This window comes from Mustela nigripes, chromosome 16 (genome assembly GCF_022355385.1).
Source record: "Mustela nigripes isolate SB6536 chromosome 16, MUSNIG.SB6536, whole genome shotgun sequence".
NCBI classification, from domain to species: Eukaryota; Metazoa; Chordata; class Mammalia; order Carnivora; family Mustelidae; genus Mustela; species Mustela nigripes.
This window is the reverse complement of record NC_081572.1, coordinates 22,317,021-22,343,329: the sequence shown is the minus strand read 5'-3', so window position 1 is coordinate 22,343,329 and position 26,309 is coordinate 22,317,021. Positions and strand designations below refer to the sequence as shown.

General features: G+C 36.2%; 1 protein-coding gene across 1 annotated transcript; it reads right to left on the bottom strand.

The window, feature by feature from the left end:
- Window positions 1–525: 525 nt before the first annotated feature.
- On the bottom strand, window positions 526–26,309 carry FBXO47 (F-box protein 47). Its single transcript, XM_059381130.1, has 11 exons — window positions 26,164–26,309; window positions 23,543–23,752; window positions 22,957–23,127; window positions 19,741–19,817; window positions 17,672–17,749; window positions 14,998–15,106; window positions 9,907–10,083; window positions 8,649–8,795; window positions 7,840–7,982; window positions 3,496–3,655; window positions 526–2,849 (listed from the first exon to the last, which is right to left on the bottom strand). The coding sequence occupies exons 2-11, from the start codon at window positions 23,724–23,726 to the stop codon at window positions 2,737–2,739; spliced, it is 1,359 nt and encodes a 452-aa protein (XP_059237113.1). The 5' UTR covers window positions 23,727–23,752; window positions 26,164–26,309; the 3' UTR covers window positions 526–2,736.

Below are 26,309 nucleotides of genomic sequence, written 5' to 3'. Positions count from 1 at the left end.
AAATTATTAAAAAAAAAAAAAGTATTAAGGATAGATCGTCCATGGTTTCTTAAGGCATAGAGTATTTATCACAAGATATAAACTTTAAATTAGTTTCTAAGAAAAGAAGTGTCCTCAGTTTATTAGTACGGTGTGTATGTGTCTAGAAACAACAGTATGATAAATATAACGATGTAGCCATGGGCTTGCTTTCTAAGAGAGGTAAAAATCAGCTGCAAATGAAAGGAGATTGAGGGAATCACTTTTAAAAGGAATAAAAGAGCTAGACGATCAGGTCCATCTTCTAATTTAGGAAAAGATATAGGATAAATTATCTGACTTGTTAGCAGCTCACATTGTTATGACTGTTCTAAAGTTAGTCATAAGTGGACAAGCTCTTAGTAATTTCAGGCTATGCGTTTTGCTAATACTCCTTGTTTGGTGGTACTATGAGTGTCTATTCTGTCAATTAAACATTGACACCAGTGACAACAACATGCACTTTTGCAAATTAATCTCCCAATTAAACATTTGATATCACACTTTATTCCTGACTCCATTTGGAAAACAAAAACAAAACAAAACAAAAAAAACAGGCTTCTAAATTGAGGAAATTGCAAGTTTGGTTTCAGTGTTTTTATCTATTGATAACTGAATGAAGTCAGTTTACTCTTTATTGGTAGTGAGACAATATCATTTATCTACTGCACCCAAAGAATGAATTCAATTTTTTTATATTCCAAATTTTGGAGGAGGGTGACATAATTCACAATTATCCAGGATAATATAATAATATGTGTAAAAAAATTTTATAGTAGCAGTCATGTCAGTTCAAGTGTACAGGAGACTTAAAATCTGGGTCAAAAACGTGTAAAGTTAAACCATGCTTCTTTTGTAAACCACTGTGGGGACTTGGATAATTCAAGGAATCTTCACAAAGCCAAATTTCTTTCTCTAAGAGAATGAAAATATCTATTGAGTAAAATACTAAAAATATTCGGTATATATTAAAATTTTTACTTTTTCCTCTACTCTTCTTTCCCTGCCCCAACTAATCTAATGGGTATACTGTCGATTTGGAATCACCAGTGTTTTGATAAATATATGGATTAGGCTTTCCAGAGCATGTACAGGAAAAAGAGTGTGTGGGGGGAGAAAATGCTAAAAATCAAGGTATTATTTTGTATTCTGGTCTTCGCCAATTTTTAATCCTTATACTTTAGTTGTGGGTGAATTCTTAAAATGAGAGGAAGAAAAATGAAACCAGGAGAAAAGCAAGAACTTTGTTTCTGCATGAATATGCAAATACTAAACTCTGGAGAAAAAAAATTTCTGCCATTGATGAAATTATAGTTGGATGATTCATCACGGAAAGGTAGTTAACTTCCAATATTTCAAAAATGAAGGTAAGTGCCTTTGTTACTGAAATATAGTAAAATCTTTTATCACAATTTATATTTTCCCCCAAATTTTCACTCTTCCTCTATCTTATTAAACTCTTGCCAAACACTTGAGAATTTCCCACAAATTACACAATTTACACCCCACTTCTGTGGGTAATTTCCATATTTTCTAGTGTCTCTTTCCTTCCTCAGCTGCAGAGGTGAGTTAAGTCAAAGGCTTAGAAAAAGAAAGCCATCCTCTAAGTAGTCCAGTAGGAATGAGTATATCTTCAGCAGAAATAAAATGGTCAAACCCAAGGAGAAGAAAATGGGAGGGCCCCAGCCCCTGATTTCAACTCCATGAGACACTGTTCATTTCTATTTTAATAGTAAAAGTGGTGGGTAAATGCTAGTCAGACTGAAATAGTCTGGAGCATCTTTGGAATGCATTTACTGGAGTGAAACCCCACTCTCTCAGGGCCGCCCTCCCTATGCACGCTGCTTCCAGGTTCCCTCAAACCCCACTTTTGAAGAGAGAGAGGAAAGCTTTAGGAAGAAGTGCAAATTATTTGTGAAGATTGTTCTGGCAGCAGAAATGGGTACTTTCTTTCATTTTATATTCTCCCTTATTTGCAACATTTTACTCTAATCTCCAGGAAGGAATAAAAGATGACTTAATTGTATTAAGACAACATATACTTTCCTCTTTTTATAGACTTTTGTCTTAAAGAAGGAAATGTGTGTGTGTGTGTGTGTGTGTGTGTGTGTGTTCGTATGTATAGAAATATACAGACATACTTATATACATATGAATATATACACACACTTCCTTTAGTTTTTGATCTGTTAGTTCACGTAAAACATCAACAAAATATAATGTTCTATGCCATAAGGTGGTAAAAAATGTGATTTCTAAGTGCACATTCCAAAGCATCATATTACAGTTCTTTATAAAGCATACTAGGTTATGTCTACACGACCTAGGCAAAGTGAACATATAGAAGCCACTTAATGAATTTGAGTCACCTCTACTTACAAAACAGAATTTTCCCTTGCTTCCAACATCTAACACATACAGGTTGGCCCCCAATTGGGCACTAATGCTCTATGTAGTTGGGGGTTATGTTTACCAAAATCTGGAAAGGTACAGCTTGTTTTCTGGAGAAATCTCAATACACTCTTGGGTTTGCCTATAATTTTTATATTAACAATGGTACAAGCAATTGCTTCTAAAATTCTGTGCAGCTTTGGAGTTTTTAGGTTACTTAGGTCATAAAAAGTCCCATGGATGCTATTCTTTGACTGTGGAAAAGTAGCACCTCTTCCGATTATTTCTTCCGTGAGGTATTCTCGAAATGCAAGACTTCCTGAGTATTTAGGTAGAAAGAGTATTCATGCTCAAATACAAGACCTCCTTATGGAAGTTTGCCTGAGCATGCACAAGATGGAACAAATTCAGAAAGCTTCTGTCATCTTCGTCACGGTCTCCTGTACGCCACACACAGGAGTGGACAGTAGAGAAAAGAAAATGACAGTTAATTTTTTAAATAAATGATTTATTTGGAATAAGATGTTCCAATTTCCCCTAATAATAGGTAACAGAGGACTAGTCAGTGATCTTTACTAAGTCAAGGAACTGTATAAGGGCACTGAATAAGGAGTCAGAAGAAAAGGATGCTGCTCTATGCTTTACTGCCTCTAACTCTATGACCTTGGGCAAGTCAAGTACTTTCTCTAAGCCTTAGTTTCTCATCTGTAAAAATAGGGTTGATTATCATGTTGGCTACTTAATAGAACTATATAATCATATGTGCTGAAACTAAACAATATAGGGCATTATTATGATGATTAGGGTGGTTGGGAAGTGAGCAAGTGAATGTTTTGCTGTGCAAAACTGGAACTAGCTCCTTTCAGAAGAGACTCCTCAACTTTAGGTTTTCCATTAAAATCCATGCAAGATTTAAAAAAAGTAGCAAAACCAAAAGCTAAATATATCTTGTGGAAAAATAAACAAAAAATGCTTCTTCTATTCTTGGTTTACAAATGAAAGTCTACATGGAATTCGCTGTTTCAAGTGGAGACTAGAATGCATTGTAGTCACACCTGTGCACTGTCTACAAGCACACTCACTCACCGGACATGATCGACTGGAGCATTTCCATTATAACACACGCGAATGCATTCGCCACACTCTGCAGGAAGTTATTTCTTTCCACGGGAGTGCTAAAGACTTTACAGACTTTTTGCATCATTTTAACTGCCCAATCCATGCAGTATAATTCTTTCTCACAAACCTGATTTCGATATAAAAAGAGTAATGGTAAAGCTTCATGTGAAGAAAACACTGGAATTTAAAAATGGTATTGACAATGATGGTTTATGACTTTACAGAATTTATTACACATGACATCATATTGAGTTTGTAAGTGGGAAGTGCTCCTACATCTAACTTTCCTTTCCTTTCAAATGGTACAATTTTAGTGGAAAAAAGTGTGATGTAAATAAAAGCTTTGTCCAAGATTATCACAGCATATTATTCATTATGGTAAGAACTAATATTACAAATAATTGTTAAACATATCAAAAATAAGACTTCTGCTCACTCATTCATGCAGTTATTATTTATTGAGCAGATGCTAAGAGCTGGAGATACAATGGCTAAGCCATAAAGACAGGGCCTCTATTTTCCAGGAATCTAGTAAGGGCGACAAACAGGCAATTTTAATAGGCAAGAGAACTATGATCTTATTAGTTCTCCACCTTGAGAGTTGTACAGAATATTTATCCATTACTTAAAAGATAAAATATTTAGGGGGCACTTAGGTGGCTCAGACAGTTTGGCAACTCTTTGGCTTGGGTCACAGATCCCAGGTTCCTTGGTTGGAGCCCTATGTCTGGGCTCTCTGTTTGGCAGGGAATCTGCTTCTCCCTCTCCCTCTGCCTCTCCTCCTGCTCATGCTCTCTCTCTTCTCTCTCTTGCTCACTCTGTCTCACAAATAAATAAATGAGATCTTTTAAAAATAAAGGATAGAAATATTTATTTATTTATTTATTTTTAATATTTTATTTATTTGACAGACAGAAATCACAAGCAGGCAGAAAGGCAGGCAGAGAGAGAGAGAGAGGAGGAAGCAGGCCCCCCGCTGAGCAGAGAGCTGGATGCAAGACTGGATCCCAGGATCCTGGGATCATGACCCAAGCTGAAGGCAGAGGCTTTAACCCACTGAGCCACCCAGGCACCCCAAGGATAAAAATATTTAAAGATTACATGTTAATAGTTAAAGCTGGCCAAAAGGAAAAAGGTGTATTTACTAACATTCTAAATGGTCAATTTAATTCATATAGCCAAATAATATACAGTATGAAAACAAACCATATATATAAATAAATAAACCACATATAGTAGTACAACATTTAGTTATAATGTAAACTTAACAGCAAAGGTTTGCTGACTATGTATTATGTGTACGGCACTGTTCCAGGCACTATGAAACAAATAAGTCACCTAGTCCTGAATGTCAAAGAGCTCTCGGTCTCTTCTGGGAAACCATTTACCCCACACATAAAATGTTCTAAGAACACTAGTAGTCGGGGCGCCTGGTGGCTCAGTGGGTTAAAGCCTCTGCCTTCAGCGCAGGTCATGATCCCAGGATCCTGGGATCCAGTCTTGCATCCAGCTCTCTGCTCAGCAGGGAGCCTGCTTCCTCCTCTCTCTTTCTGCCTGCCTCTCTGCCTGCTTGTGATCTGTCAAATAAATAAATAAAATCTTAAAAAAAAACCCACTAGTAGTAATTGAGTAGTAATTGAAGATGAAGATAAGACAAAACTGAGGCCACTTAGAGAAAATGAATGATCAGCACTGAGATGTTTATTAGAGGTTTTCTAGGAGTGTCAATAAAGGTGACTTGCTATAGTGCTGCCAAAGTAACCTCCAAACACTTAAAACTTACCATGGCTCTCAACTTCCTAAAACTTTTCAGCAGCTCCCTATTAGAGGATATGTTTAAGACCCGCAGAATGATTGGCACAGCCTTCCTTACCTAGCCTCTCCCTTCTTACTGCCCTTCCTCACCGCCTCCTCCTCTGCACATTTTACTCCTGAAATAATACTGAGCGGCTTATGGTCCTGCAAATACATGCAGTTCCATCTCTCTCCCTCTCTCTCTCTCTCAGAGGCAATCTGCTTAATTACTAAAATAAATATTTACACTGTGAATGTAGTTAATTTGATAGCTTTCTTCAGTTTCACATTTAAGAAAAGCCACAGAAGTTTTATTCATGTTTTAAGCTGTTGCTTTGGTAAAGATTCTTGTATCTACTTCATAAGAAGTGCATTACATCACTCATTCCTCACAACAGTCACCTGGAAGACTATTCTAGTGCTTCTGAAGCACTGGCTGGGGTGGCATCTGTAACGGTAGGCAAATCAGTGAGATTTCTATGTAATGTATGCAGGTACATGTTAGAATAATTTGCACACACCCACCCACCCCTCATCTCCCAGCAAACTAAACTCCTCCCATTCATTTTCCAAAATCTATTTCTGGGGCGCCTGGGTGGCTCAGTGGGTTAAGAGCCTCTGCCTTTGGCTCGGGTCATGATCTTAGAGTCCTGGGATTGAGCCCCGCATCGGGTTCTCTGCTCAGCAGGGAGCCTGCTTCCCTTCCTCTCTCTCAGCCTGCCTCTCTGCCTACTTGTGATCTCTCTCTGTCAAATAAATAAATAAAAATCTTTAAAAAAAAATCTATTTCTGCTGGGGCTGGGTAAGCCTTGTCTGTGCTATATTCACCCAGTATTGGCTCCCCTCTGCTACGTCTGTTTGTATCTTTTTAATACACATATATTTGTACTTATCACACTGAATTTATTTATATATACCTTGAGAGATCTCAAAAGACCTTAAGGAGGGTGCCTGGGTGGCTCAGGGGGTTAAAGCCTCTGCCTTCGGTTCAGGTCATGATCCCAGGTCGGGCTCTCTGCTCAGCAGGGAGCCTACTTCCTCCCCTCTCTCTCTCTCTCTGCCTGCTTCTCTCTGCCTACTTGTGATCTCTGTCTGTCAAATAAATAAATAAAATCTTAAAAAAAAAAAAGACCTTAAGCAGCTTTTGGTTGGAGATTTGTTCCATTAATTTCCATACTCTTGGAATCTCACACGGTGTTAGGCCCACAGTAAAATATTCAATGTGTTTAAATGAATGAATATTAAATATATCTAATGTTTGTTTGTTTGTTTTTGAGAGAGAGAGAGCAGCATGGAGGACAAGGCAGAGGGAGAAGGAAAGAGAAAATCTTAAGCAGGCTCCACATCCAGTGTGAACCCTAACGCTGGGTTGGATCTCATGATCCTGAGATCCTGGCATGAGCCAAAATCAAGTGTTGGATACTCAACCGGCTGAGCCACCCAGGGGGCCCCCTTTAATGTTTTTTTTTTTTTCTTTTTAAAAAGATTTTATTTATTTGACACAGAGAGAGTGAGAGCACAAGCAGGGAGACAGAGGGAGAGAGAGAAGCAGACTCCCTGCTGAGGAGGGAGCCCAATGCAGGGCTTGATCCCAGGACCCCAGGATCACGACCTGAGCTGAAGGCAGCTGCTTAACCGACTGAGCCACTTAAGCACCCCTGCTGCTTTATTTTGAAAAACATTTTAACTATACAAAAGTAGAGATAGTAGGGGCGCCTGGGTGGCTCAGCGGGTTGGGGCCTCTGCCTTCGGCCCAGGTCATGGTCCTGGGGTCCTGGGATCGAGCCCCGCATCGGGCTCTCTGCTCAGAGTAGAGCCTGCTTCTCTCTCTCTCTCTCTCTCTCTCTCTCTGTCTGCCTCTCTGCCTAAAAAAAAAAAAAAAAGAAAAAAAAAAGTAGAGATAGTAGCATAGTGAACCCCCAATATCCATTCTCTAGCTTCAGCAATTACCAATCTTGTCTCCTCTCTACTACCATTTACTTTCACATCCTCTCCTGCTCCCCAATGATTATTTTGAAGCAAATCATAAAAGCTGTTTTTAAATGGAATCTTTAAAAAAGAATATAACTCAACAGAGCTGTATAATGAAAATATGGACATTAAGTGGGGTGAGATTAATATAAGGAATGATTCCAAATATGATATTACATTATATATATTTTTAAAAATTTAAATATACATAAAATAGATGTTTAAGGGTGCCTGGGTGGCTCAATTGGTTGAGCGGCTGCCTTTAGCTCAGGTCATGATCTCAGAGTCCCGGGATCGAGTCCCAAGCCCCCATAGGGCTCCCAGCTCTATGGGGAGTCCGCTTCTCCCTCTGACGTTCTCCCCTCTCATGCTTTCTCTCTCATTCTCTCTCTCACATAAATAAATAAAATCTTAAAAAAAAAAGATGCTTAAGTACTTATTCTTTCAAAATGTTCTGAACATATTTCAGTTCCTTCAGGGAAGCTCCCTGGTAAGTCAACTATAATGTTAAACAACTTGCTAGAGAAAAGCTTGTTTTTTACTTACCAAAGCCAAAAAGACTATCAGCTTTGCCAGTTCAATGGCCCGTCCATTCACAGCTTTACTCGCCATGAAAGTGAAACAGATGTTGTTTCCACTTAGGATTAGGAGACGTGCATTATTCTCTAGGAGCCACTCACGGGGAACCACTTTTGTTAGAGGAAGAACAGTTATTTAGTAAGAAATTACATAATAGCTCTAGTAAACATCATTAAATACATGCAATATTATATTACCTTTTTGGAAATACAACTAGAGCCAAGGGAAAAGCACAGAAAAAAAATGCTATAGTTTTGCATTTACTGCATTCAACCAGAAACAGAGATTATTGCCAAGTTATAGTGGCTTTTACAAATGTCCTAGCAATATAGTCAAAGCATTTCTCCCACACACAGATCAAAAGGCAAGGTGATCTAATTCTATGTAAGCAAAGAAAACTTATAACCTTTAGAATCTAAAGGATTCTGCAGGAATAGAAAAAACTGTTTTCCTTTTGAGCCAATAGGAGAGGGCTCTCTTCTTACACAACCTAGGAGATTGTGAGAATTTGGAACTTGCAAAATGGGAATAACTGAGCTGATTAAATTATGAAAATTTCAAATAATAATAAATATATATTTATTGGCAATTGGAGAAAAGGAAATTGATTATATGTATTCTCTTCAAACATATACCAAACTCTTCAAATATTTTAGAACATTTATTGATTTCAAATAGGCAATTCATTTGTTACCTGTAGGATTATCCTTACAATTTTATAATTGTATTCTAAGAATACATTTCTACTACTCTGTGTGGTAAATATGTACGTTTACCTGATAGTTCATCTACAAGACTGATAACATCATCTGCTGTCCACTCTTTGGTGCCTGTGTCATACAGTAATTTAATAGCATCAGCCAAACCTTTCAGGCTGGATTCATCTGTAGGTCCTTCTATCATTTTCTGCCAAACCACCTGTCCTGGATAATTGAAACAAAAACTAGGCTATGACAGAATAGTTGGCTTTGTGATAAAGATTCATGGATTGCTTAAAAAGGAAATTGGATGGCATTACAGAATCCCATTGCTTATATATGCTACTTTCACAATGAAAAGTCAATTCTGACAACAGTATAAGTGTGAACGTCTCTGATTGATGTGACGAAGTTTAGCAACAATTGCTACATGAAGTAAAGAAAAGGTAGTTTCACCAAGGAAATAGTGCTTCTAGTTCAAAGATAATGCTACTCCTATAAAAAAAATTATAATGGGATGCCTGGGTGGCTCAGTAGGTTAAGTGTCTGCCTTCGGCTCAGGTCATGATCAGGCTCTTTGCTCAGTGGGGAGTCTGCTTCTCCCTCTCCAATTTCCCCTGCTTGTGCCTTCTCTCTCTCTGTCAAATAAATAAATAAAATCTTCAAAAAAATTATAATAAACAATTAGTGTAATCTTATTAAAATCAAATGAAATCTGATATCCTTCAAAAAGAGAGCATGCTGTATTTGAGTGTCTTCCAAACATTAAATATATCAAAACACAGTAATCCAGTCAATTTTTGAATCTTTACCTATGAGCAATTCTCCTTGTGAATTACACATAAAATTTAATCCCAGATTGGCTTCCTGCTGCTACTTTAAACTGGTTAACTCCTGATATAGGTAATGTGAACCAAAGAACTGCATGCTAATTTTAACATTAATCTAAGCCAAACTTAATTAAAAAGGCAAAAAAATGTGCATAATCATATTATGTACCCCAAATTAGACAGAATGTCAATTTAACTTCTACTGTGTTTTACAGATAGTATTATTCCCTTCCAGCAGCAACATAATCTTGAGGTAAGGTAATGTTTAGAAATGAAAAGTAGTGATTTTTAGGTACACCAGAGATGACAGGAATATATTTGGTAATGGCATGTAGTCTTGAAGCTTAAGCTATGCATAAGCTAATGTAGTATATATCTATGAAATCATGAAACACATTTTAATCATCAGGAATGAGGAAACTAAGGAGGTATAAAAAGATATGCTTCCTAAAGTAGAAGTAATTAACATTTTTGAAACATACATCCCTAAAAAAATGGATGCTCACCATCTTGAGGAGATACTGGTCCGAAGATGATATATAATAATCTTGCCTGATTCACCATTGGCCATGGTTTTAATATACGTGTCAACCAAAAAGCAGAATCACTCCGATGTATCCAATGATCAAGCAGGACGTTCCTACAGAACAGTCTTATCCTTAACTCCAGTTTTCGGGCACTTCCTATGAAGACAAAAAAAATTGTAAACCATTCTTCCTAGAAAGGCTGAAGTGCATATTGGATATGCACACAGTGGATATGGTCAGTGATAGACATCTGTAATATACTTTGTACTGAAGTGTTACTTCATTTTCTTTTGTAAAATTTTAGATTATTAAGGGACTATTTTTTAAACAATTTTATTGAGATAAACTTTATATATCATACAATTCAGTGGTTTTAGTATATTCACAGATATATACAGCCAGCACCAAGTCAATTTTATAACATTTTTATCACGTCAAAAAGAAATCCCATTCTTTTTATTATTTTTTTAAGGTTTTATTTATTTATTTGACACAGAGAGAGACAGCCGAAATAGGGAATACAAGTGGGGGAAGTGGAAGAGGGATAAGGAGGCTCCCTGCTGAGCTAGGAGCCCAACACGGGACTCATTCCCAGGACCCTGGGATCAGAACCTGAGCCAAAGGCAGACACTTAATGACTGAACCACCCAGGCACCCTAGAAGTCCCATTCTTTTAGCTCGCACCCCCATCCCTCCATTTTTACTACCCCTGGACTTAAGTAATATTGGTCGCTTAATCTATCCTCTGTCTCTAAAGATTTCCTTTTCCTGGACTTCATAGGAGTGAAATCATGTAGTATGTGGTCTTTTGTGACTGGCTTCTTTCCTTTAGTACGTTTTCAAGCATCCATGTTATGGAATCTTTCAGTACCTCCTTCATTTTTATGGCCAAATAATATTTCATTGTATAGATATATCTCATTTTGTTTATCCATTCACCTGCTGAAGGACATTTGGGTTGTATCCCAAATGTTGTATCCAAAGGTCTATTACAAAAAATGGCTATTACAAACAATGCTGCTATTAACACTGGTGTACCAGTTTCTGTGTGGAAATATGTTTTTCATTTCTCTTGTGGATATACCTAAGAGTGGAATTTCTGGGTCATATAGTAACTCTAAGTTTAGTCATTTGAGGAACTGCCAGACTGCTTTCCAAAACTGCGGCACCATCTTATATCTGGACAAGCATATTCTTGTCTTACCAACACTTATTATATGACTTTTTGATTCTAGCTGTTCTAGTGGGTATGAAGTAGCATCTTGGGTTTGTCTTTTTAAACAGACTTATCAAAATATATGTGATTTACATGCCAAGAAATTCACTCATTTAAAGTGTATAATTCAGGGGCAACTGCATGGCTCAGTAATTAAGCATCTACCTTCTGCTCAGGTCATGATCCCAGGGTCCTGGGATTGAGCCCTGCATCAGGCTCCCTGCTCCATGGGAAGCCTGCTTCTCCCTCTCCCACTTCCCCTAATTCTGTTCCCTCTCTCCCTGTCAATTAAATAAATAAATAAAATATTTAAAAAAATAAAGTGTATAATTCAATAGTTTACAATCTATAATAATATTGAGGTGCCTGGCTGACTCAGTCGGAAGAGCATGAGACTCTTGAAGTTGAAGTTGTGGGCTCATGCCCCATGTTAGATGTAGAGATTACTTAAATAACTAAACTTAAAAAAATCTATTATATTGGGGTGCCTGGGTGGCTCAGTGGGTTAAAGCTTCTGCCTTTGGATCAAATCCTGCCTTTGGATTCCAGGGTCCTGCTACTGAGCCCCGCATCGCATCAGGCTCTCTGCTCAGCAGGGAGCCTGCTTCCCCATCTCTCTCTCTGCCTGCTCTCTGCCTACTTGTGATCTCTGTCTGTCAAACAAACAAACAAAATCTTTTAAAAAAACCTATTATATTATTAATTTTTAAAATTGTGGTAAAATATAAATTTATTTATACATATATAAATATATATAACACAGTTTGCCATCCTAACCATTTTTAAAATGTACAATACAGTAGCATCACTTACATTCAATTTGCAGTTCAACCACAAGTGTTTATTTCCAAAACTCTTTATTACCTCAAATAGAGGTTATTAAGTTAGTAAGCAATAACTCTCCATTTCCCTTTGCCCCCAGTTCCTGATAACCTCAAATCTGCTTTCTGTTTTTATGAATTTGCCTGTTTGAGATACCTCAGTTGCGTGGAAACACAATATTTGTCCTTTCGTGTCTGACTTATTTCACTTAGCATGTTTTCCAAGTTCATCCATCTTAGCATGCTTTAAAACTTCATTACTTTTATGGCAGAAAAATATTCCATTGTATGAAGAGCCAACGTTTGTTTATCCCTCCCTCTGTTTATGAACACCTGGGTTGTTCCCACTTTTTGGCTATTGCGAATAACACTGTGGTGAACACTGGCATATGAGTATCCTTCCAAGTCCCAGCTCTCAATTCCCTTAGGAACACCTAGGAGTGAAATTGCTTGGCCATATGATAATTCTGTTTAGCTTTTTGAGAAATGGTCAAGTTTTTTTCCATAGTTGTGGCACCATTTTACACTTTTATACCATTTATGTTCTACTTACTTGTAGATAAGACAAGAGTAAATGGAAAATCTATTGATAAAAGGCCATACGAAATAAGTACCCCTTGATGTATTAAGCCAGGTAACACAGCAACAGGAAAGGCTTTACAGAGGAAGTCTGGAAAACTGGGTCTTAAAAGATGAAGAGAGATGGTATTTTAGGGAAAAAAGAAAGAGAGAGAGAGAGAATGAACAAAAGATATGAGGTAGAAATGTGTAAGAGATATGTAAGAGTGAGGGAAGAGGTAAAGACTATTCTATGTCAAGCAGATACAGAGAATAGTGGGGAATAAATTTGAAAAAATAGACTGGGATGAGAATGTAAAAGCCAGTATAAACAGTTTGGACTTTATTTTGATGACATTGGGGAGCCAATAAAAGTTTTTCGTCCAGGGAGAGATATGATAAAGTAATTTTGTTATTGTTTCATTAGACTCGAATCCGCCTTTTTGATCCATAATTTGTTTCATAATAAAATATCTCAAGCCAGGGCGCCGGGGTGGCTCAGTGGGCTAAAGCCTCTGCCTTCAGCTTGGGTCATGATCCCAGGGTCCTGGAATCAAGCCCTGCATCCAGCTCTCTGTTCAGCAGGGAGCCTGCTTCCCGTCTCTCTGTCTGCCTCCCTGCCTACTTGTGATCGCTCTGTCAAATAAATAAATAAAATCTTTAAAAAAAAAAAAGGAAATATTTCAAGCCATCAGAAAAGCAGAGATTCCATAACAAATACTGGATACCGGTCACTTAGCTTTGTCAAGGTTTAACTTTTTCCTATATTTGCTTCAGATTTTTAAAAAATAAGTAAAACATAGGTATGGTTACAGCTTCTTGTATATCACTCCTGATCCTCTTCCCCTTCATCCTTAGAAGTAATCACCACCTTGAATTTGGATATTGACCCTCTTGTACAAGTCAGGGTTCTCCAGAAAAAATAGAATAAACAGGATGTATATATATATACATATACACATACACACACACACACACACATATATATGTATATATATACATGGAGAAGAATTGATTTTGAGGAATTAGCTCACAAGATTATGGAGGTCTGGAAATCCAAAATCTGCAGGGTACGCTGGCAGACTAGAGACCAGAGAAGAGTTTCAGTTCAAATCCAAAGGCAGTCTGCTTGGTAGAATTTTTTCTTGCTTGGGAGGTCAGTCTTTTTCTACTAAGGCCTTCAAGTGATTGATGAGACCTACCCTTATTATGGAGGGTAATCTGCTTTACTTAAAGTCTACTGATTTAAATGTTAATCTCATCTAAGAAATAACTTCAGAGAAACATCTAGAATAATGTTTGACCAAATATCTGAGTGCTGGGTATTGACCCAGCCAAGCTGACATACAAACTTAACATCACATCTCCTAACTATGTTCTTATATTTAATACAGGTATATTACCATAAAGAATATATAGAATTATTTTACATGTTTTTAATTTGTATATAAATAGTAACATGTTCAAAATATCCTTTGGTTATCTTTCTCTCAACTTACATTTTGAGATTAATCCATATTAATACATGTGGCTTTAGTTCATACATATTAACTACAATGGTTTTAACTGTATGGATATTTTTTTTTCAAGGTTTTATTTTTTATTTGGCAGAGACAGAGATCACAAGGAGGCAGAGTGTCAGGCAAAGAGAGAGAGAGAGAGACAGGAGGAAGCAGGCTCCCCGCTGAGCAGAGGGCCTGATGTGGAGCTCGATCCCAGGACCCTGGGATCATGACCCGAGCCAAAGGCAGAGACTTTAACCCACTGAGCCACCCAGGCACCCCAACTGTATGGATACTTAATTCATTTTTCCATTCTCCTGATGAGGGGCATTTGGATTGTTTGCAGTTTTTCATGCTTACATGCTGTAATGCTCATTCTTACACAGGTCTCCTTATGCACACTGTAGGAGTATCTCAGCGTGAAACTGCTAGATTGTAGGAGTCCATAATTTTAAAACTATGAAATATCCCATATACATAAAGGTTTAAAGAATACTATAATGAACAACTTTGTATCGTCCATCCAGTCTTAATTAATAAAATATTATTCATACAGCTGAGCCCTCTGAATACTTCTTTCTCTAATCACATGCCTCACAATCTAATTCAGTGTTTATCTTCTCCTTACATTTCTTTGTCCTTTTACTACATATGGATGTCATGATTTTCTTTTTTTTTTTTTTAAAGATTTTATTTATTTATTTGACAGACAGAGATCACAACTGGGCAGAGAGGCAGGCAGAGAGAGAGAGAGGGAAGCGGGCTCCCTGCTGAGCAGAGAGCCCGATGCGGGACTTGATCCCAGGACCCTGAGATCATGACCCGAGCCGAAGGCAGCAGCTTAACCCACTGAGCCACCCAGGCGCCCTGTCATGATTTTCTTTGAAACATACTTTCGAACTCTTGCTATTTTTTTTCTATTTTAGTATCTGTATAATATTAGCTGTGAATTGTAGTTTTGTTTTTTTTTTACCTGGTTTGCTGCAGACAACGGTCTGCATCTTGCGGGAGAGATTAGTCAGCTCACATAAGAAGTTATACACACGATGGCACTCGAGTCCATCCCAACCTGCCGTTAAGGTCTGAGAATAATAAAATGAAGGAAATATTACAGATGTCCTGACCACCAAATCAAAATATAAGTCACCGCTAGCTTATGAGCATGATCAAGGTGATGTGCAATTTTTATCCACTATGAAAAATTCAAATTAATAAGAAAATATACATAAACAAATCCTAGAAATGCCCCCAAACCCAGTTTCTTTTTGGTTGTCAAGGGAGTATCCTTTCAGACCACTTTCAAGTGGTGCTGAATCCTGAACCCTGACAGTATGGGCAAAGTAACAAAGACCAAAATCCTAGAGCACAACATTAGATACGTGGCACAGCCATACCGTGGTTTAGTTTTCAACAGAATCCCTTTGACTTCCTCTAGTTATTATTTATGATACTGCTTACAAATGAGAATGATCTCATCTTAATGTGACAATTATGAGCAATTACTAATAACATTCTGATGCGAGTGAGCAAAAATTTTTTATTACGACAAAGTTTAATATTTATCTTTGACCCAACCAGAATGTACAGTTAAGCATATATGAAAAGGAAATTCAAATGGCATGCTAATCTATAGTTAGATTTTGAAAAGGTTGATTAATCATATCAATTTTTCTTAAAATAGTTGATCTGGATTTTAATAGTTTACGAATTAATCACATTCCCTGTGCAAGCACGTAGAAGAAACTGCTAACAACAACAGTTACTTTTGTTGAAGGCAACTCAGTGGACCATGGACAGGCCCTGATGGTAGACTTCCTTTTCATTTTATACAGGTTTGCACCTTTTGAATTTTAAATAAATATATGTGTTTATATTACCTGTCCTTCCTCCCCCCAAAGCAAAAACATATCTTAAAGAGAGATGGTAGGAGGGCCTACGCTACTGGAATCTGGGCATGCAGATGGTGGCTGGCAGGCTGGCGTATAGAGCAAAATTGTAAACTTTGCAAGGTATTTTTTTTTTAAGATTTTATTTATTTATTTGACAGAGAGAGAGAGATCACAAGTAGGCAGTGAGGCAGGCAGAGAGAGAGGAGGAAGAGGCTCTCCATGGAGCAGAGAGCCTAATGTGCGGCTCAATCCCAGGAGCCCAAGATCAGGACCTGAACTGAAGGCAGAGGCTTAACCCACTGAGCCACCCAGGCACCCCTGTAAGGTTAAGTTTTAAATAAGTTATTGCAGTTGATCCTTGAGAAAGGCAGGGGTGAGTGCCTGAGTGGCTCATTCATTAAGCATCTGCCTTTAGCTCAGGTTATGATCCCAGGGTCCTGGGATCACATCCCACATCAGGCTCTCTGCTCTTTGGGAAGCCTACTTCTCCCTGTCTCACCCCCACTGCTTATGTTCCCTCTCTCTATCTCTCTCTGTCAAATAAATAAAATCTTAAAAAAAAAGAAAAGAAAAAGACAGGGATTGGGGCACTTACACCGCCCCCCAGTCAATTTTGCTTACCCAAAACTTAACTATTAATAATAGCCTGTTGCTGACTGCAAGCCTTTCCAATAACGTAGTCAATTGACATATATTTTGTATGTTATATGTATTGTCTACTGTATTCTTACAATAAAGTAAGAGAAAAGAAAATGTTATTAAGAAAATCATAAAGAGGGACGCCTGGGTGGCTCAGTTGGTTGGACGACTGCCTTCGGCTCAGGTCATGATCCCGGAGTCCCAGGATCGAGTCCCACATCGGGCTCCCAGCTCCACGGGGAGTCTGCTTCACTCTCTGACCTTCTCCTCGCTCATGCTCTCTCTGTCTCTCTCTCAAATAAATAAATAAAATCTTTAAAAAAAAAAAAAAAAAAAAAAAAGAAAATCATAAAGAAAGAAAATCATAAGGAAGAGGTAATACACTTATAGCACCGTACTGTATTTATTGAAAAAAATCTGTGTATAAGTGAACCTGGACAGTTCAAACCCATGTTCTTCAAAGGTAAACTATACATTTAAACTGCTTAAAACAATATAATAGATTAATAATATACCATTAATATTGAATAACATAAATAATAGTACTAATCTTCTTTGTTTATAATAAAAGATTAGTCAAAAACTTTAAAAAAAACCAGGTAGTTGATTTCTTTTTTTATCAGCTTGAGATCTAATTGACATATAACATTGTGTAAGTTAAATTATATAATGTCATGATTTTACAATTGTACATACTGCAAAATAATTACCACAGTAAGGTTAGTTAACACATCTACCATCTTCCAAAGCTTTAATTTTTTTTCACTTCTAAAAATCACATCTTAAATAACTAGCAAAAAACTAAAAATTCATTACATACACACAAATGTGTGTGCACCTGCGCGTACCACCCCACAAGATTTCTAGTCTTTATAACTGGCTGGAAACTTCAAGTATATTGGTATTGAGCAAATAAATGTTTTGAGAAATTCAAGAAAAAAAATCAGAGGTGGCAAACACACTGTTAGATTAATACTTCCTCAAATCTTTATAATTTTATTTTGTTCTCTTTTAGATTATTATTATTTTTATTAACCTACTGAAATGTAGACTACATGCTTTACCTGTTAACACTTCAAAAAAACATGCCTTTTCCTCTTTCATTTAAAAAAAATGTACCTGTAAAAATATGCCATAACATGGTAATCCTAAACATTGGATAGGAACTGCACAGCCATTGAATTTAAAACAGGAAACCTATAAAGAGAACAACTATTAATTCCTCTTTTACAATGGAACTGTACAATGATTGGACATTCAAATATAAAGGAAATATGCAGGAATATTTTTCACTATTAATTGAAAATAATGAAAAGGCTAAATAACTAGCATTGTGTTACATAAGTAAGGTCAAAATAGAAGTATAAAACCGAGTGTCTTAAAGGAGTTCATAATTTATTTAGAAGAATAAAATAGACGCATGTGAAATTATTTTGATAATTCAGGCTAGAATATACATAGATGTGAAAATGACTAAATACACACTATATTAGACACTGTGAAAGTAAAAACGATAAATTTGGGAATGATCAAAACAGCTTCTGAAGCATGTGAAAAAAGCATTGTCTTAAAGTAGGATTCAAATATAAGGAATGAAAAAGATAGGAAAGATAGGTGAGGGAAAAAATAAGGATAACATTGTGCAGTGGTAGGAATGAAAAACTTTATGTGGAAAGAAAGATATGACATACTTAACTGGGCTCAGTGTAGTAGGGAGTAAGATTGCATTGTCAGGAAGAGCCCTAAATACCAGCTACAGACTTTGGACCTTATCTTGCTGAAATTAAGTAGCCACTGAAAGATTTTTAAGTAAGAAAATTAACTCAATGAAAGGGATTCTTTAGGAAGAATAACCTTGATTCAGCACACAGAATGTCTTGCAAAGTAAAGAAAGATAAGGCAGGAAGATTATCTGAGAAGCTGCTCTAATAATATAGACCTGAACTCAGTGCAAATACTGACATGAAAAAAAGCGAATGCATCAGAAACAGTTTGCATACTATTGAGTGTAGAACTGAACCATCAGTGTAGGATGTATGTTTGAGTTTGTATATTGAAAATCAACACTTATACAGAGATTATGCCCAAACACATGGATGCACATTCAAGTCATAAATTACCATAGAAGTTTTATTTTTTAAATGTTTTAAAGATTTATTTATTTTAGAGAGAGTTAAAGAGATAGTGTGCGCTTGTGTGCATGGGGAGGGGGTGCTAGGGGCAAAAGGAGAGGGAGACGGAGAGAGAACCTCAAGAAAATTCCCCATTGAGGCCTGAGCCTACTATGGGGCTCAATCCCACAACCCTGAGATCATGACCTGAGCTGAAACCAAGTGTTGGACGCTTAACCAACTAAGCCACCCAAGCACCCTCAGAAGTTCTGTTATTTTAATATTAAAAAAACTTTCCTGGGGCACCTGGGTGGCTCAGTAGCTTAAAACCTCTGCCTTTGGCTCGGGTCATGATCCCAGGGTCCTAGGATCAAGCCCCACATCGGGCTCTCTGCTCAGCTGGGAGCCTGCTTCCTCCTCTCTCTGCCTGCCTCTCTGCCTACTTGTGATCTCTATCTGTCAAATAAATAAAAATCTTGGGGCGCCTGGGTGGCTCAGTGGGTTAAAGCCTCTGCCTTCAGCTCAGGTCATGATCCCAGGGTCCTGTGATCCAGCCCCACATCGGGCTCTCTGCTCAGTGGAGAGCCTGCTTCCCCCTCTGTCTGTCTGCGTCTCTGCCTACTTGTGATTTCCCTCTCTGTCAAATAAATAAATAAAATCTTTAAAAAAAAATACTTTCCTTGTTTTCATACATTCATAAACAGTAAGAGTAAACATTCAGAAATTATTTCATTTTAATAAAAATCTAAATCACCACTTTAAAGGATTTAAGGATTCTCATGTAGGTTAAAAAATACTTTTATACTCTGATAACTCTAATAAACTTGAATGATATTCTTAATTATACATAAAAATTATTTTATGATAAGTAAAAGACTACTACATTTTGGTGTTTTATAATCTCTGGATACTTGGTATAGTATTAGACTATCATCAATCAGTTATTAGTATTAATTCACAAAATTCTACTAATTGAAGATGGATCTAAAATGGTCCATTCATAGCTTGTTAAAAAGCTATAACAAATAGCTTTATTAGAAATCAAGATTGTGAACCAGTTGAGAAGTGTGATCTTACTTCTGCCAGTATTTTGTGAATGTACTTTAGTCTTTCCCTTGTGGGCAGCAGCAAGGTACATCTTTTAAACAGCAGACCTGAAAACATAAAGAGACACATGAAAAAAATGACAATGATACAATTAATGTAACAGTACCTGTAAAGCACAGCATACATTTCCTTGAAAGTCAAGTACAATAAATCACAGTGGACTGTGAGCTGATATTATTCTGAAGAGGAAGTTTGGGAGCAAGGGTACCAAACACTTAGAATATATGGTGTTTACCAAGTAACTGTGATGTCCACTAAGTGGTATAAAAATCTTATAAAAATGATGAAATTGATATTATAAGATAGATATAGAAAATATTTAGATTAAAAAAGATACAACAACAGACACAAAGATGCACTAGTGGAACTGTATCTTTATTCTACAGAAAACAGATTCCAATATTTCTTGAAATTAAAATGTTCACAAAGGAAAATGCTTTAAGAGTTGTTAATGTAAAACATGGAAAGAATGAGAAAAGCGATTTTGTATTCCTTTCTCCATATAAAAAAATTTTGAATCATAAGTACTTAAAATTTCAGAGGTTAGAAGTTATTTTCACTCACAGAAAGTATTCAGTTTGGATGAAATATCTATTCCTTCCTTCAAAGATATCCTTTTATGGGGCTTACATGTTAAGAATGTATAGAATTTTGTGTTCAGATATTTTAAAAAAGAAAAAAAAAACCCTTCAATTTCCCAGTGAGACATGTAACTTGAACTACAGTGACAGAAGTGTATGATCGGTTTCCTCTAACTTTATGTGTCTGTTTTCCTAAAATGGCAATCCATTGTTAACATTCCTATAAGGGCAATGCTACTAAAAATAAGATATATGATAGAAAAATAAATACCTGAATATCATGAATTTCTCTATTTTTATCTTCCTTGCATTTACTTTTTTTTTTTTTTAATGTATATGATAGCTACTTCAGATAATTCCATAGAATCTATGGGAATCCAATTTATTTTTAGAAGTTGCTATGTTTGGACAACACATGACCAGAATTGAGTTTGAAATATAAACCCTCTGTATTTTTGTACATAAAAAGACATTTTCAATGTTTGGTTTTTAAGCTGAGTTCTTTCCATTTCATGTTTTGGCATCCAGTCCCATGGCAGATCATAGCTGGGGAAGTGTAAGCTATAATTGTATGCTGGTTGCTTTTTCTAATGTAAAACTCCTATTTTTGAGGATTGCAATTTACCATAAAAACCAATACTGGCTGACTTATTTATTTTTTTAACACAGGTGCTCTGCTATACCCTTTAGAGACTAACTTAAAATTTCTTCCCACTAAAATAGAGTCAGATGTAATGTTCTTTTCACACTGGCCATCTGCTCTGTTTTATATGAAGAAGCAAATTAAAATTTATAATCTTCAGAGCACAGAATTCTGAAAATGTTATTTTAATGTCTGAAAACAAGAACGGATCAGATAGGAAAGGCAACAAGAGAAAACATAAGTACATCAAACATTTACCTAAATAATCAGTCATAAGCCAGGTGTCTGCACCAAAACTAAGTGGAAGTTTGAAATCATTATGTGAATAAAAATGTGTTTAAAAGCTGGCTATTGGGGTTCCTGGGTGGCTCAGTGGGTTAAAGCCTCTGCCTCTGGCTCAGGTCATGATCCCAAGATCCCAGCCCCACATCGGGCTCTCTGCTCAGCAGGGAGCCTGCTTCTTCCTCTCTCTCTCTGTGCCTGCCTCTCTGCCTACTTGTGGTCACTGTCTGTCAAATAAATAAATAAATAAATCTTAAAAAAAAAAGAAAAAAGAAAGAAACAGAGCTGGAATGCAGACTTAAGAAAAATAAATAAATAAATAAAAGCTGGCTGTTAAGATCAATACATATTTGTATTTTTCACTGAATTATCCATATAATTATCTTTTTTTATTATCCATATAATTATCTTAATGGTTGTTTGTTTCTTTAAGTGATTGAATCTTGGTTAGGGAGAAAAAAAATTCTTTCAGATCAAAACCATAAGATAAGCTCTTTTACTGTACCACTTATTCTACAACTAAGGATGTTTGAAAAAAGATATTTACGATGACAAGTAGCAAAAAGTCACTGCTATGTTCTGTTACAGGCTTTACTAAGTCCAACTACAAATACTGAAACACATAACACTGTAATCAGATTACATACCTTTCATTTAGTCTTATGAAACTAAATCTAATTAATAGTAATCTTATTAATTTATCAAATATACTTTTATGTATTTATATACACGTATATAGTCTTATTTTATTATCTTAAAGCTAGACTTCCTTGTGCTACTAAAGGGTAATAATCATTTAACTTAACTAGTATGCCTTTATTTAAAAATTGAAAACATCACCTTAATTTTGGGCTTTATTGCCATGTTTTGGTTAATTATAAGGTAGTTTCATAATTAAACTGGTGCCACTAGTCAAGTCAAAATTAGAATTTTATTTAAGTACATCAATGAATGGGGTAAAAGACATAGATGATTTTAAATCAAGGGAATGGGGTGCCTGGGTGGCTCAGGTCATGATCTCAGCGTCCTAGGATCGAGTCCCGCATCGGGCTCGCTGCTCAGCAGGGAGCCTGCTTCCTCCTCTCTGTCTGCCTGCCTCTCTGCCTACTTGTGATCTCTCTCTATCAAATAAATAAATAAAATCTTTAAAAAAAATAAATCAAGGGAATGGATTATATGGAATTTCCTTTGATAAGACTAATTTATTATAGTGTAATGATTTATTAATAAATGTGTGGAGTACTTTTAAAAAATTGTTTCTGATAAGAGAATAAGTGATCTTCCACAATAATGTGTTTACATTTCTTTTCTATTTTAAGGACTGGATTATGATTGAAAGAGAAAAGAAGTTTAGAAAAAAATTCATTAGATACCCAGGAAGTATAGGAAGTACATCAATTTCACTGGAAAGTCACCTAAACAATAAGAAAAGGTGACACTGTATGCACATGAAACCACAAGGACTGATACTTTACACTAAAGCGCATTCTCTCATCTTTAAAGATAAGTATAAGGGACTATTATGGAAAAGTCTTCACACTGAAGAATTAAAGCATCATAGAAATAGGCACATTTTAAGAAATATCCCGCATTTCCCACAGGCCCTACGGAATTCTTTAATAAAATCCCCTTAATTAAGTGTAGTTCTTTACTTGTTACAATTCTCATTACATAAATTACCTAGAGATCTGTAATGTTCCAGTATGGCAGAGTCTTGTCTCTTGCTAGGCAGCTCAAGGTTATGAAAATCCTGTAGTAAAAGTCTTTTGCTTCCTGACGAGGTTGAAATATAATTAATAATGTGCTGGCTGACTGTTTTGGACACCATGCTTAGCATGCTGATATCCTTCACTACCAAAAGAAATACATATACATATATATATAAATAGCTTAATTACAAGAACATCATTATTAGTACAATCTATGAATTTATAAGTTAGCTCATCAATAATATACTAAATAATAAAATACATAAAAAAGTGAAGGAAAAGGAGAAATTTTTAAATTGTTTTAAATCTCCTGTTCAATGAGTTGGAAATACTTAGGGATGTAACAGTTAAGTTATAATTAGAGGCATACTTTAAAGAGTTTGAATGCCACACTTTCTTCATTATATCCCTTACCTAATAATGATGAAACCAGAAAACAAACATAATGTAAATACCAATAACATTCTAGCAGGGTCCAAGATGATACAGTAGTTCTTGCAGGGGAAAAAAAAAAATTCAAGCATCTATATAGCCTACTCATAGTTCCCAGACCTCACCTGATAAATATCTTAAGATTATTTGGAATATTTCCAATGGCAAGGCTTTAAAATTTCCAAGCGTTGATAAGGGCTGAGAATCTGAGCCAAGGGTGTTGGAAAAATAGCTGCTGGGTCGACGATTACTACGTCTATATTTCTGGTTGGGAATCAAAGTGAAACTGGTATTTATTTTAGATGCCATCCTTTTTCTTATGTAATGAATTTATCCTGGTTAGAAAAATAAAATACAAGAGACAAAGGAGAAAGGAAATTATAGCAACAAAGAGCTGTTTTTTAAAATGGAGAAACTGATACCTTGTTGGTAAATAGCTATCTATCTATTTACAAAACTTTTTTTTTAAGTGATTTCTACCCACATCGTGGGGCTCAAACTTAGGACCCCAAAATCAAGAGTCACATGCTCTACTGACTCAGTCAACCAGGAACCCCTCTATTAACAAAACTTTTAATATAATGTCTAATTAACAGAGCTCCCACCAATTAAGAGTGTATCTATTCATCTCAAATGATATGAAATGTTTAAAATTCTTTTCCCTCTTAGCCAAATATTCTAGAAAAAGAATTTTAGTAAAGTAAGAGACATGTATTTGGATGAGATATAGTCTAAGAAAATATGCAAAGTCTTTAAAAGATTTGACAGAAAAAACCCAATATAACAAATTCAAAACATTCAAGATCTGTCAATTAGTATGTTGCTTTTATAATCTTTACATTTAAAAAAAATCAAAATATCATTGTAGTTTCAAAATTTTGTAGTGAAGCTTTTCTATTTCTTTCAAACTGAGTATTGATATTTTCTTTGTTGGAAGCAGTAAAAATAGAGACAAGAAATAGAAATTCTAACTTTAGAACATTTAAAATTTATAAGTTCTAACAGATTAAGAAGATTGTATTACTACTACCAATTATGTGCTGTGCTGTATAACACAAATAAACAGCGAAATTAAAGTCCTGTAAAATTAAAAAGATTAGAATAAATGAACAATAATTTTCCTCCTAATTCCACTTTTGGTTACTTATAATTCTTAAGAAGGGCCTACACAACTTGATTTTGAAATGAACATTTCTTAGAACTTATTAAAATCACTGATAATTTACTTACACCAAAAAATAATTCTTAAAAAATATTCCTAATAGGTGACTTTGTGTCACTATTGCGCCAATTCAGAAGACATTGTTTTTTGTACATATACCCATACATGTACATAAAACTACAACTCTAAGCCTGTTTCTTTTTTTTAAAGCCTTTCTGTTTCTGAAGTAACAACTAAGACATTTCATCAAAGAGTTACAAATATATCTGACCCAAATGCATATTCTCCTTTTGTCACAAACTTGCTAAAATCACATTGTTACTTACTCATCTAAAAGGTTACATATCAACTTAAAATCAGTTATACTTTGAAAACATGGCCAAGAAATTTAGTTCTCAGTGAAAAACATATTGTGAACCTCCTTTAAAACCATAAAACCATACCATAGCACTTTGCTTAAGCATTCCATGAGCACTTCAATTAAAAGCTATTTTAAAATAATCATTAAAATTACACAAGTAACATATTGCATTGTCAAAAACGTTTACAAAGTACAGCAAGACAAAAAGAAGGCCCTTAAATTCACTTAGAAACTGGTTTATATCACTCCAGAATTATATATATCACAGCTATATATAGAATATATATATATATTCTGACAAAAAAGATCACTGTTCATACTATTTTGTAATCCGCTTTTTTCAATGATAAGGAAGCTATCTTATTCCATGCCAATGGATACTTCTGCAAGTATATATATTTTAAAGGCTGCATGTAAATAAATGGAAGAATGTTGATCCATGAGGTTGTTTTTAACTTTCACAGTAGGCACTTTAAAGTATTTTCATTGTAATAAAATTATCAATCCGGCCTAGATTTGTCCGGCCTGTGAAGAACATGTAAAGTGGAACTTAGACGGGGCCTTTGGGTTCTTCAGAGACTCACTGACCCCTCGGAGCCCCGGGGACTTCAGTGTCAACCACTAAGCGTATATATTTAAACCTCTGAGGATTAAAACTCAATGGGCCCCTTCTTTTAACACCGAAGTCTCCTCTTACAATTCCTTATTTTCCTCACTGGAGGAGAGCTGGACGACGTGGGGCGGGGGCATACAGGCTTTTCTGAAAATCCCGAAAGTGTAATCCCAAACTATTTCCGGTTTTCTCCCTCCTCCCCCAAGAGAATGAGAATCATTGACCAAAATAATAAAGTTTCCATGCCTCCGTTCCACCCCATTCGTTGTTGACTGGTAAAGGGTTTGGGGGCCTTCTTGGCTGAACTTCCCCCCCCCTTTCAGAGAAAACCGTCCAACAGCAATTCACCACAATTTCTATTTTGTTTCAACCTAAGAAAACCCTAGAAGAGACCCACTCCTGCTAGGGTATGGGCCCCAAACACCTCCAAAGAGCTAAACCGGGGACACCATAAAGCAGAAACTGGCCGATATACGAATCAAACCACATGGTGATGCATTTTTTTACCCCCTTCAGTCAAGGAAAAGATGAAACTATCTCAAGAAAGTACTGGGGGAAAAAAAGTCTCTTTTTACCACAGATTTTGACAGTTTTCCGCCTAAGGACTCACAGGCAAATGGGACTTAGCTGTTCTGCCCCACCATCCTCAAATTTCTTAATGTTTAAAAAAGAAAATTTCTCCTCAAGGTTTTCCCGCCGGGTTGAGGGCGGGTCCAGCTCCGGTCGGCTCCGGAGCTGCGTTCCCGCCTCCCAGGC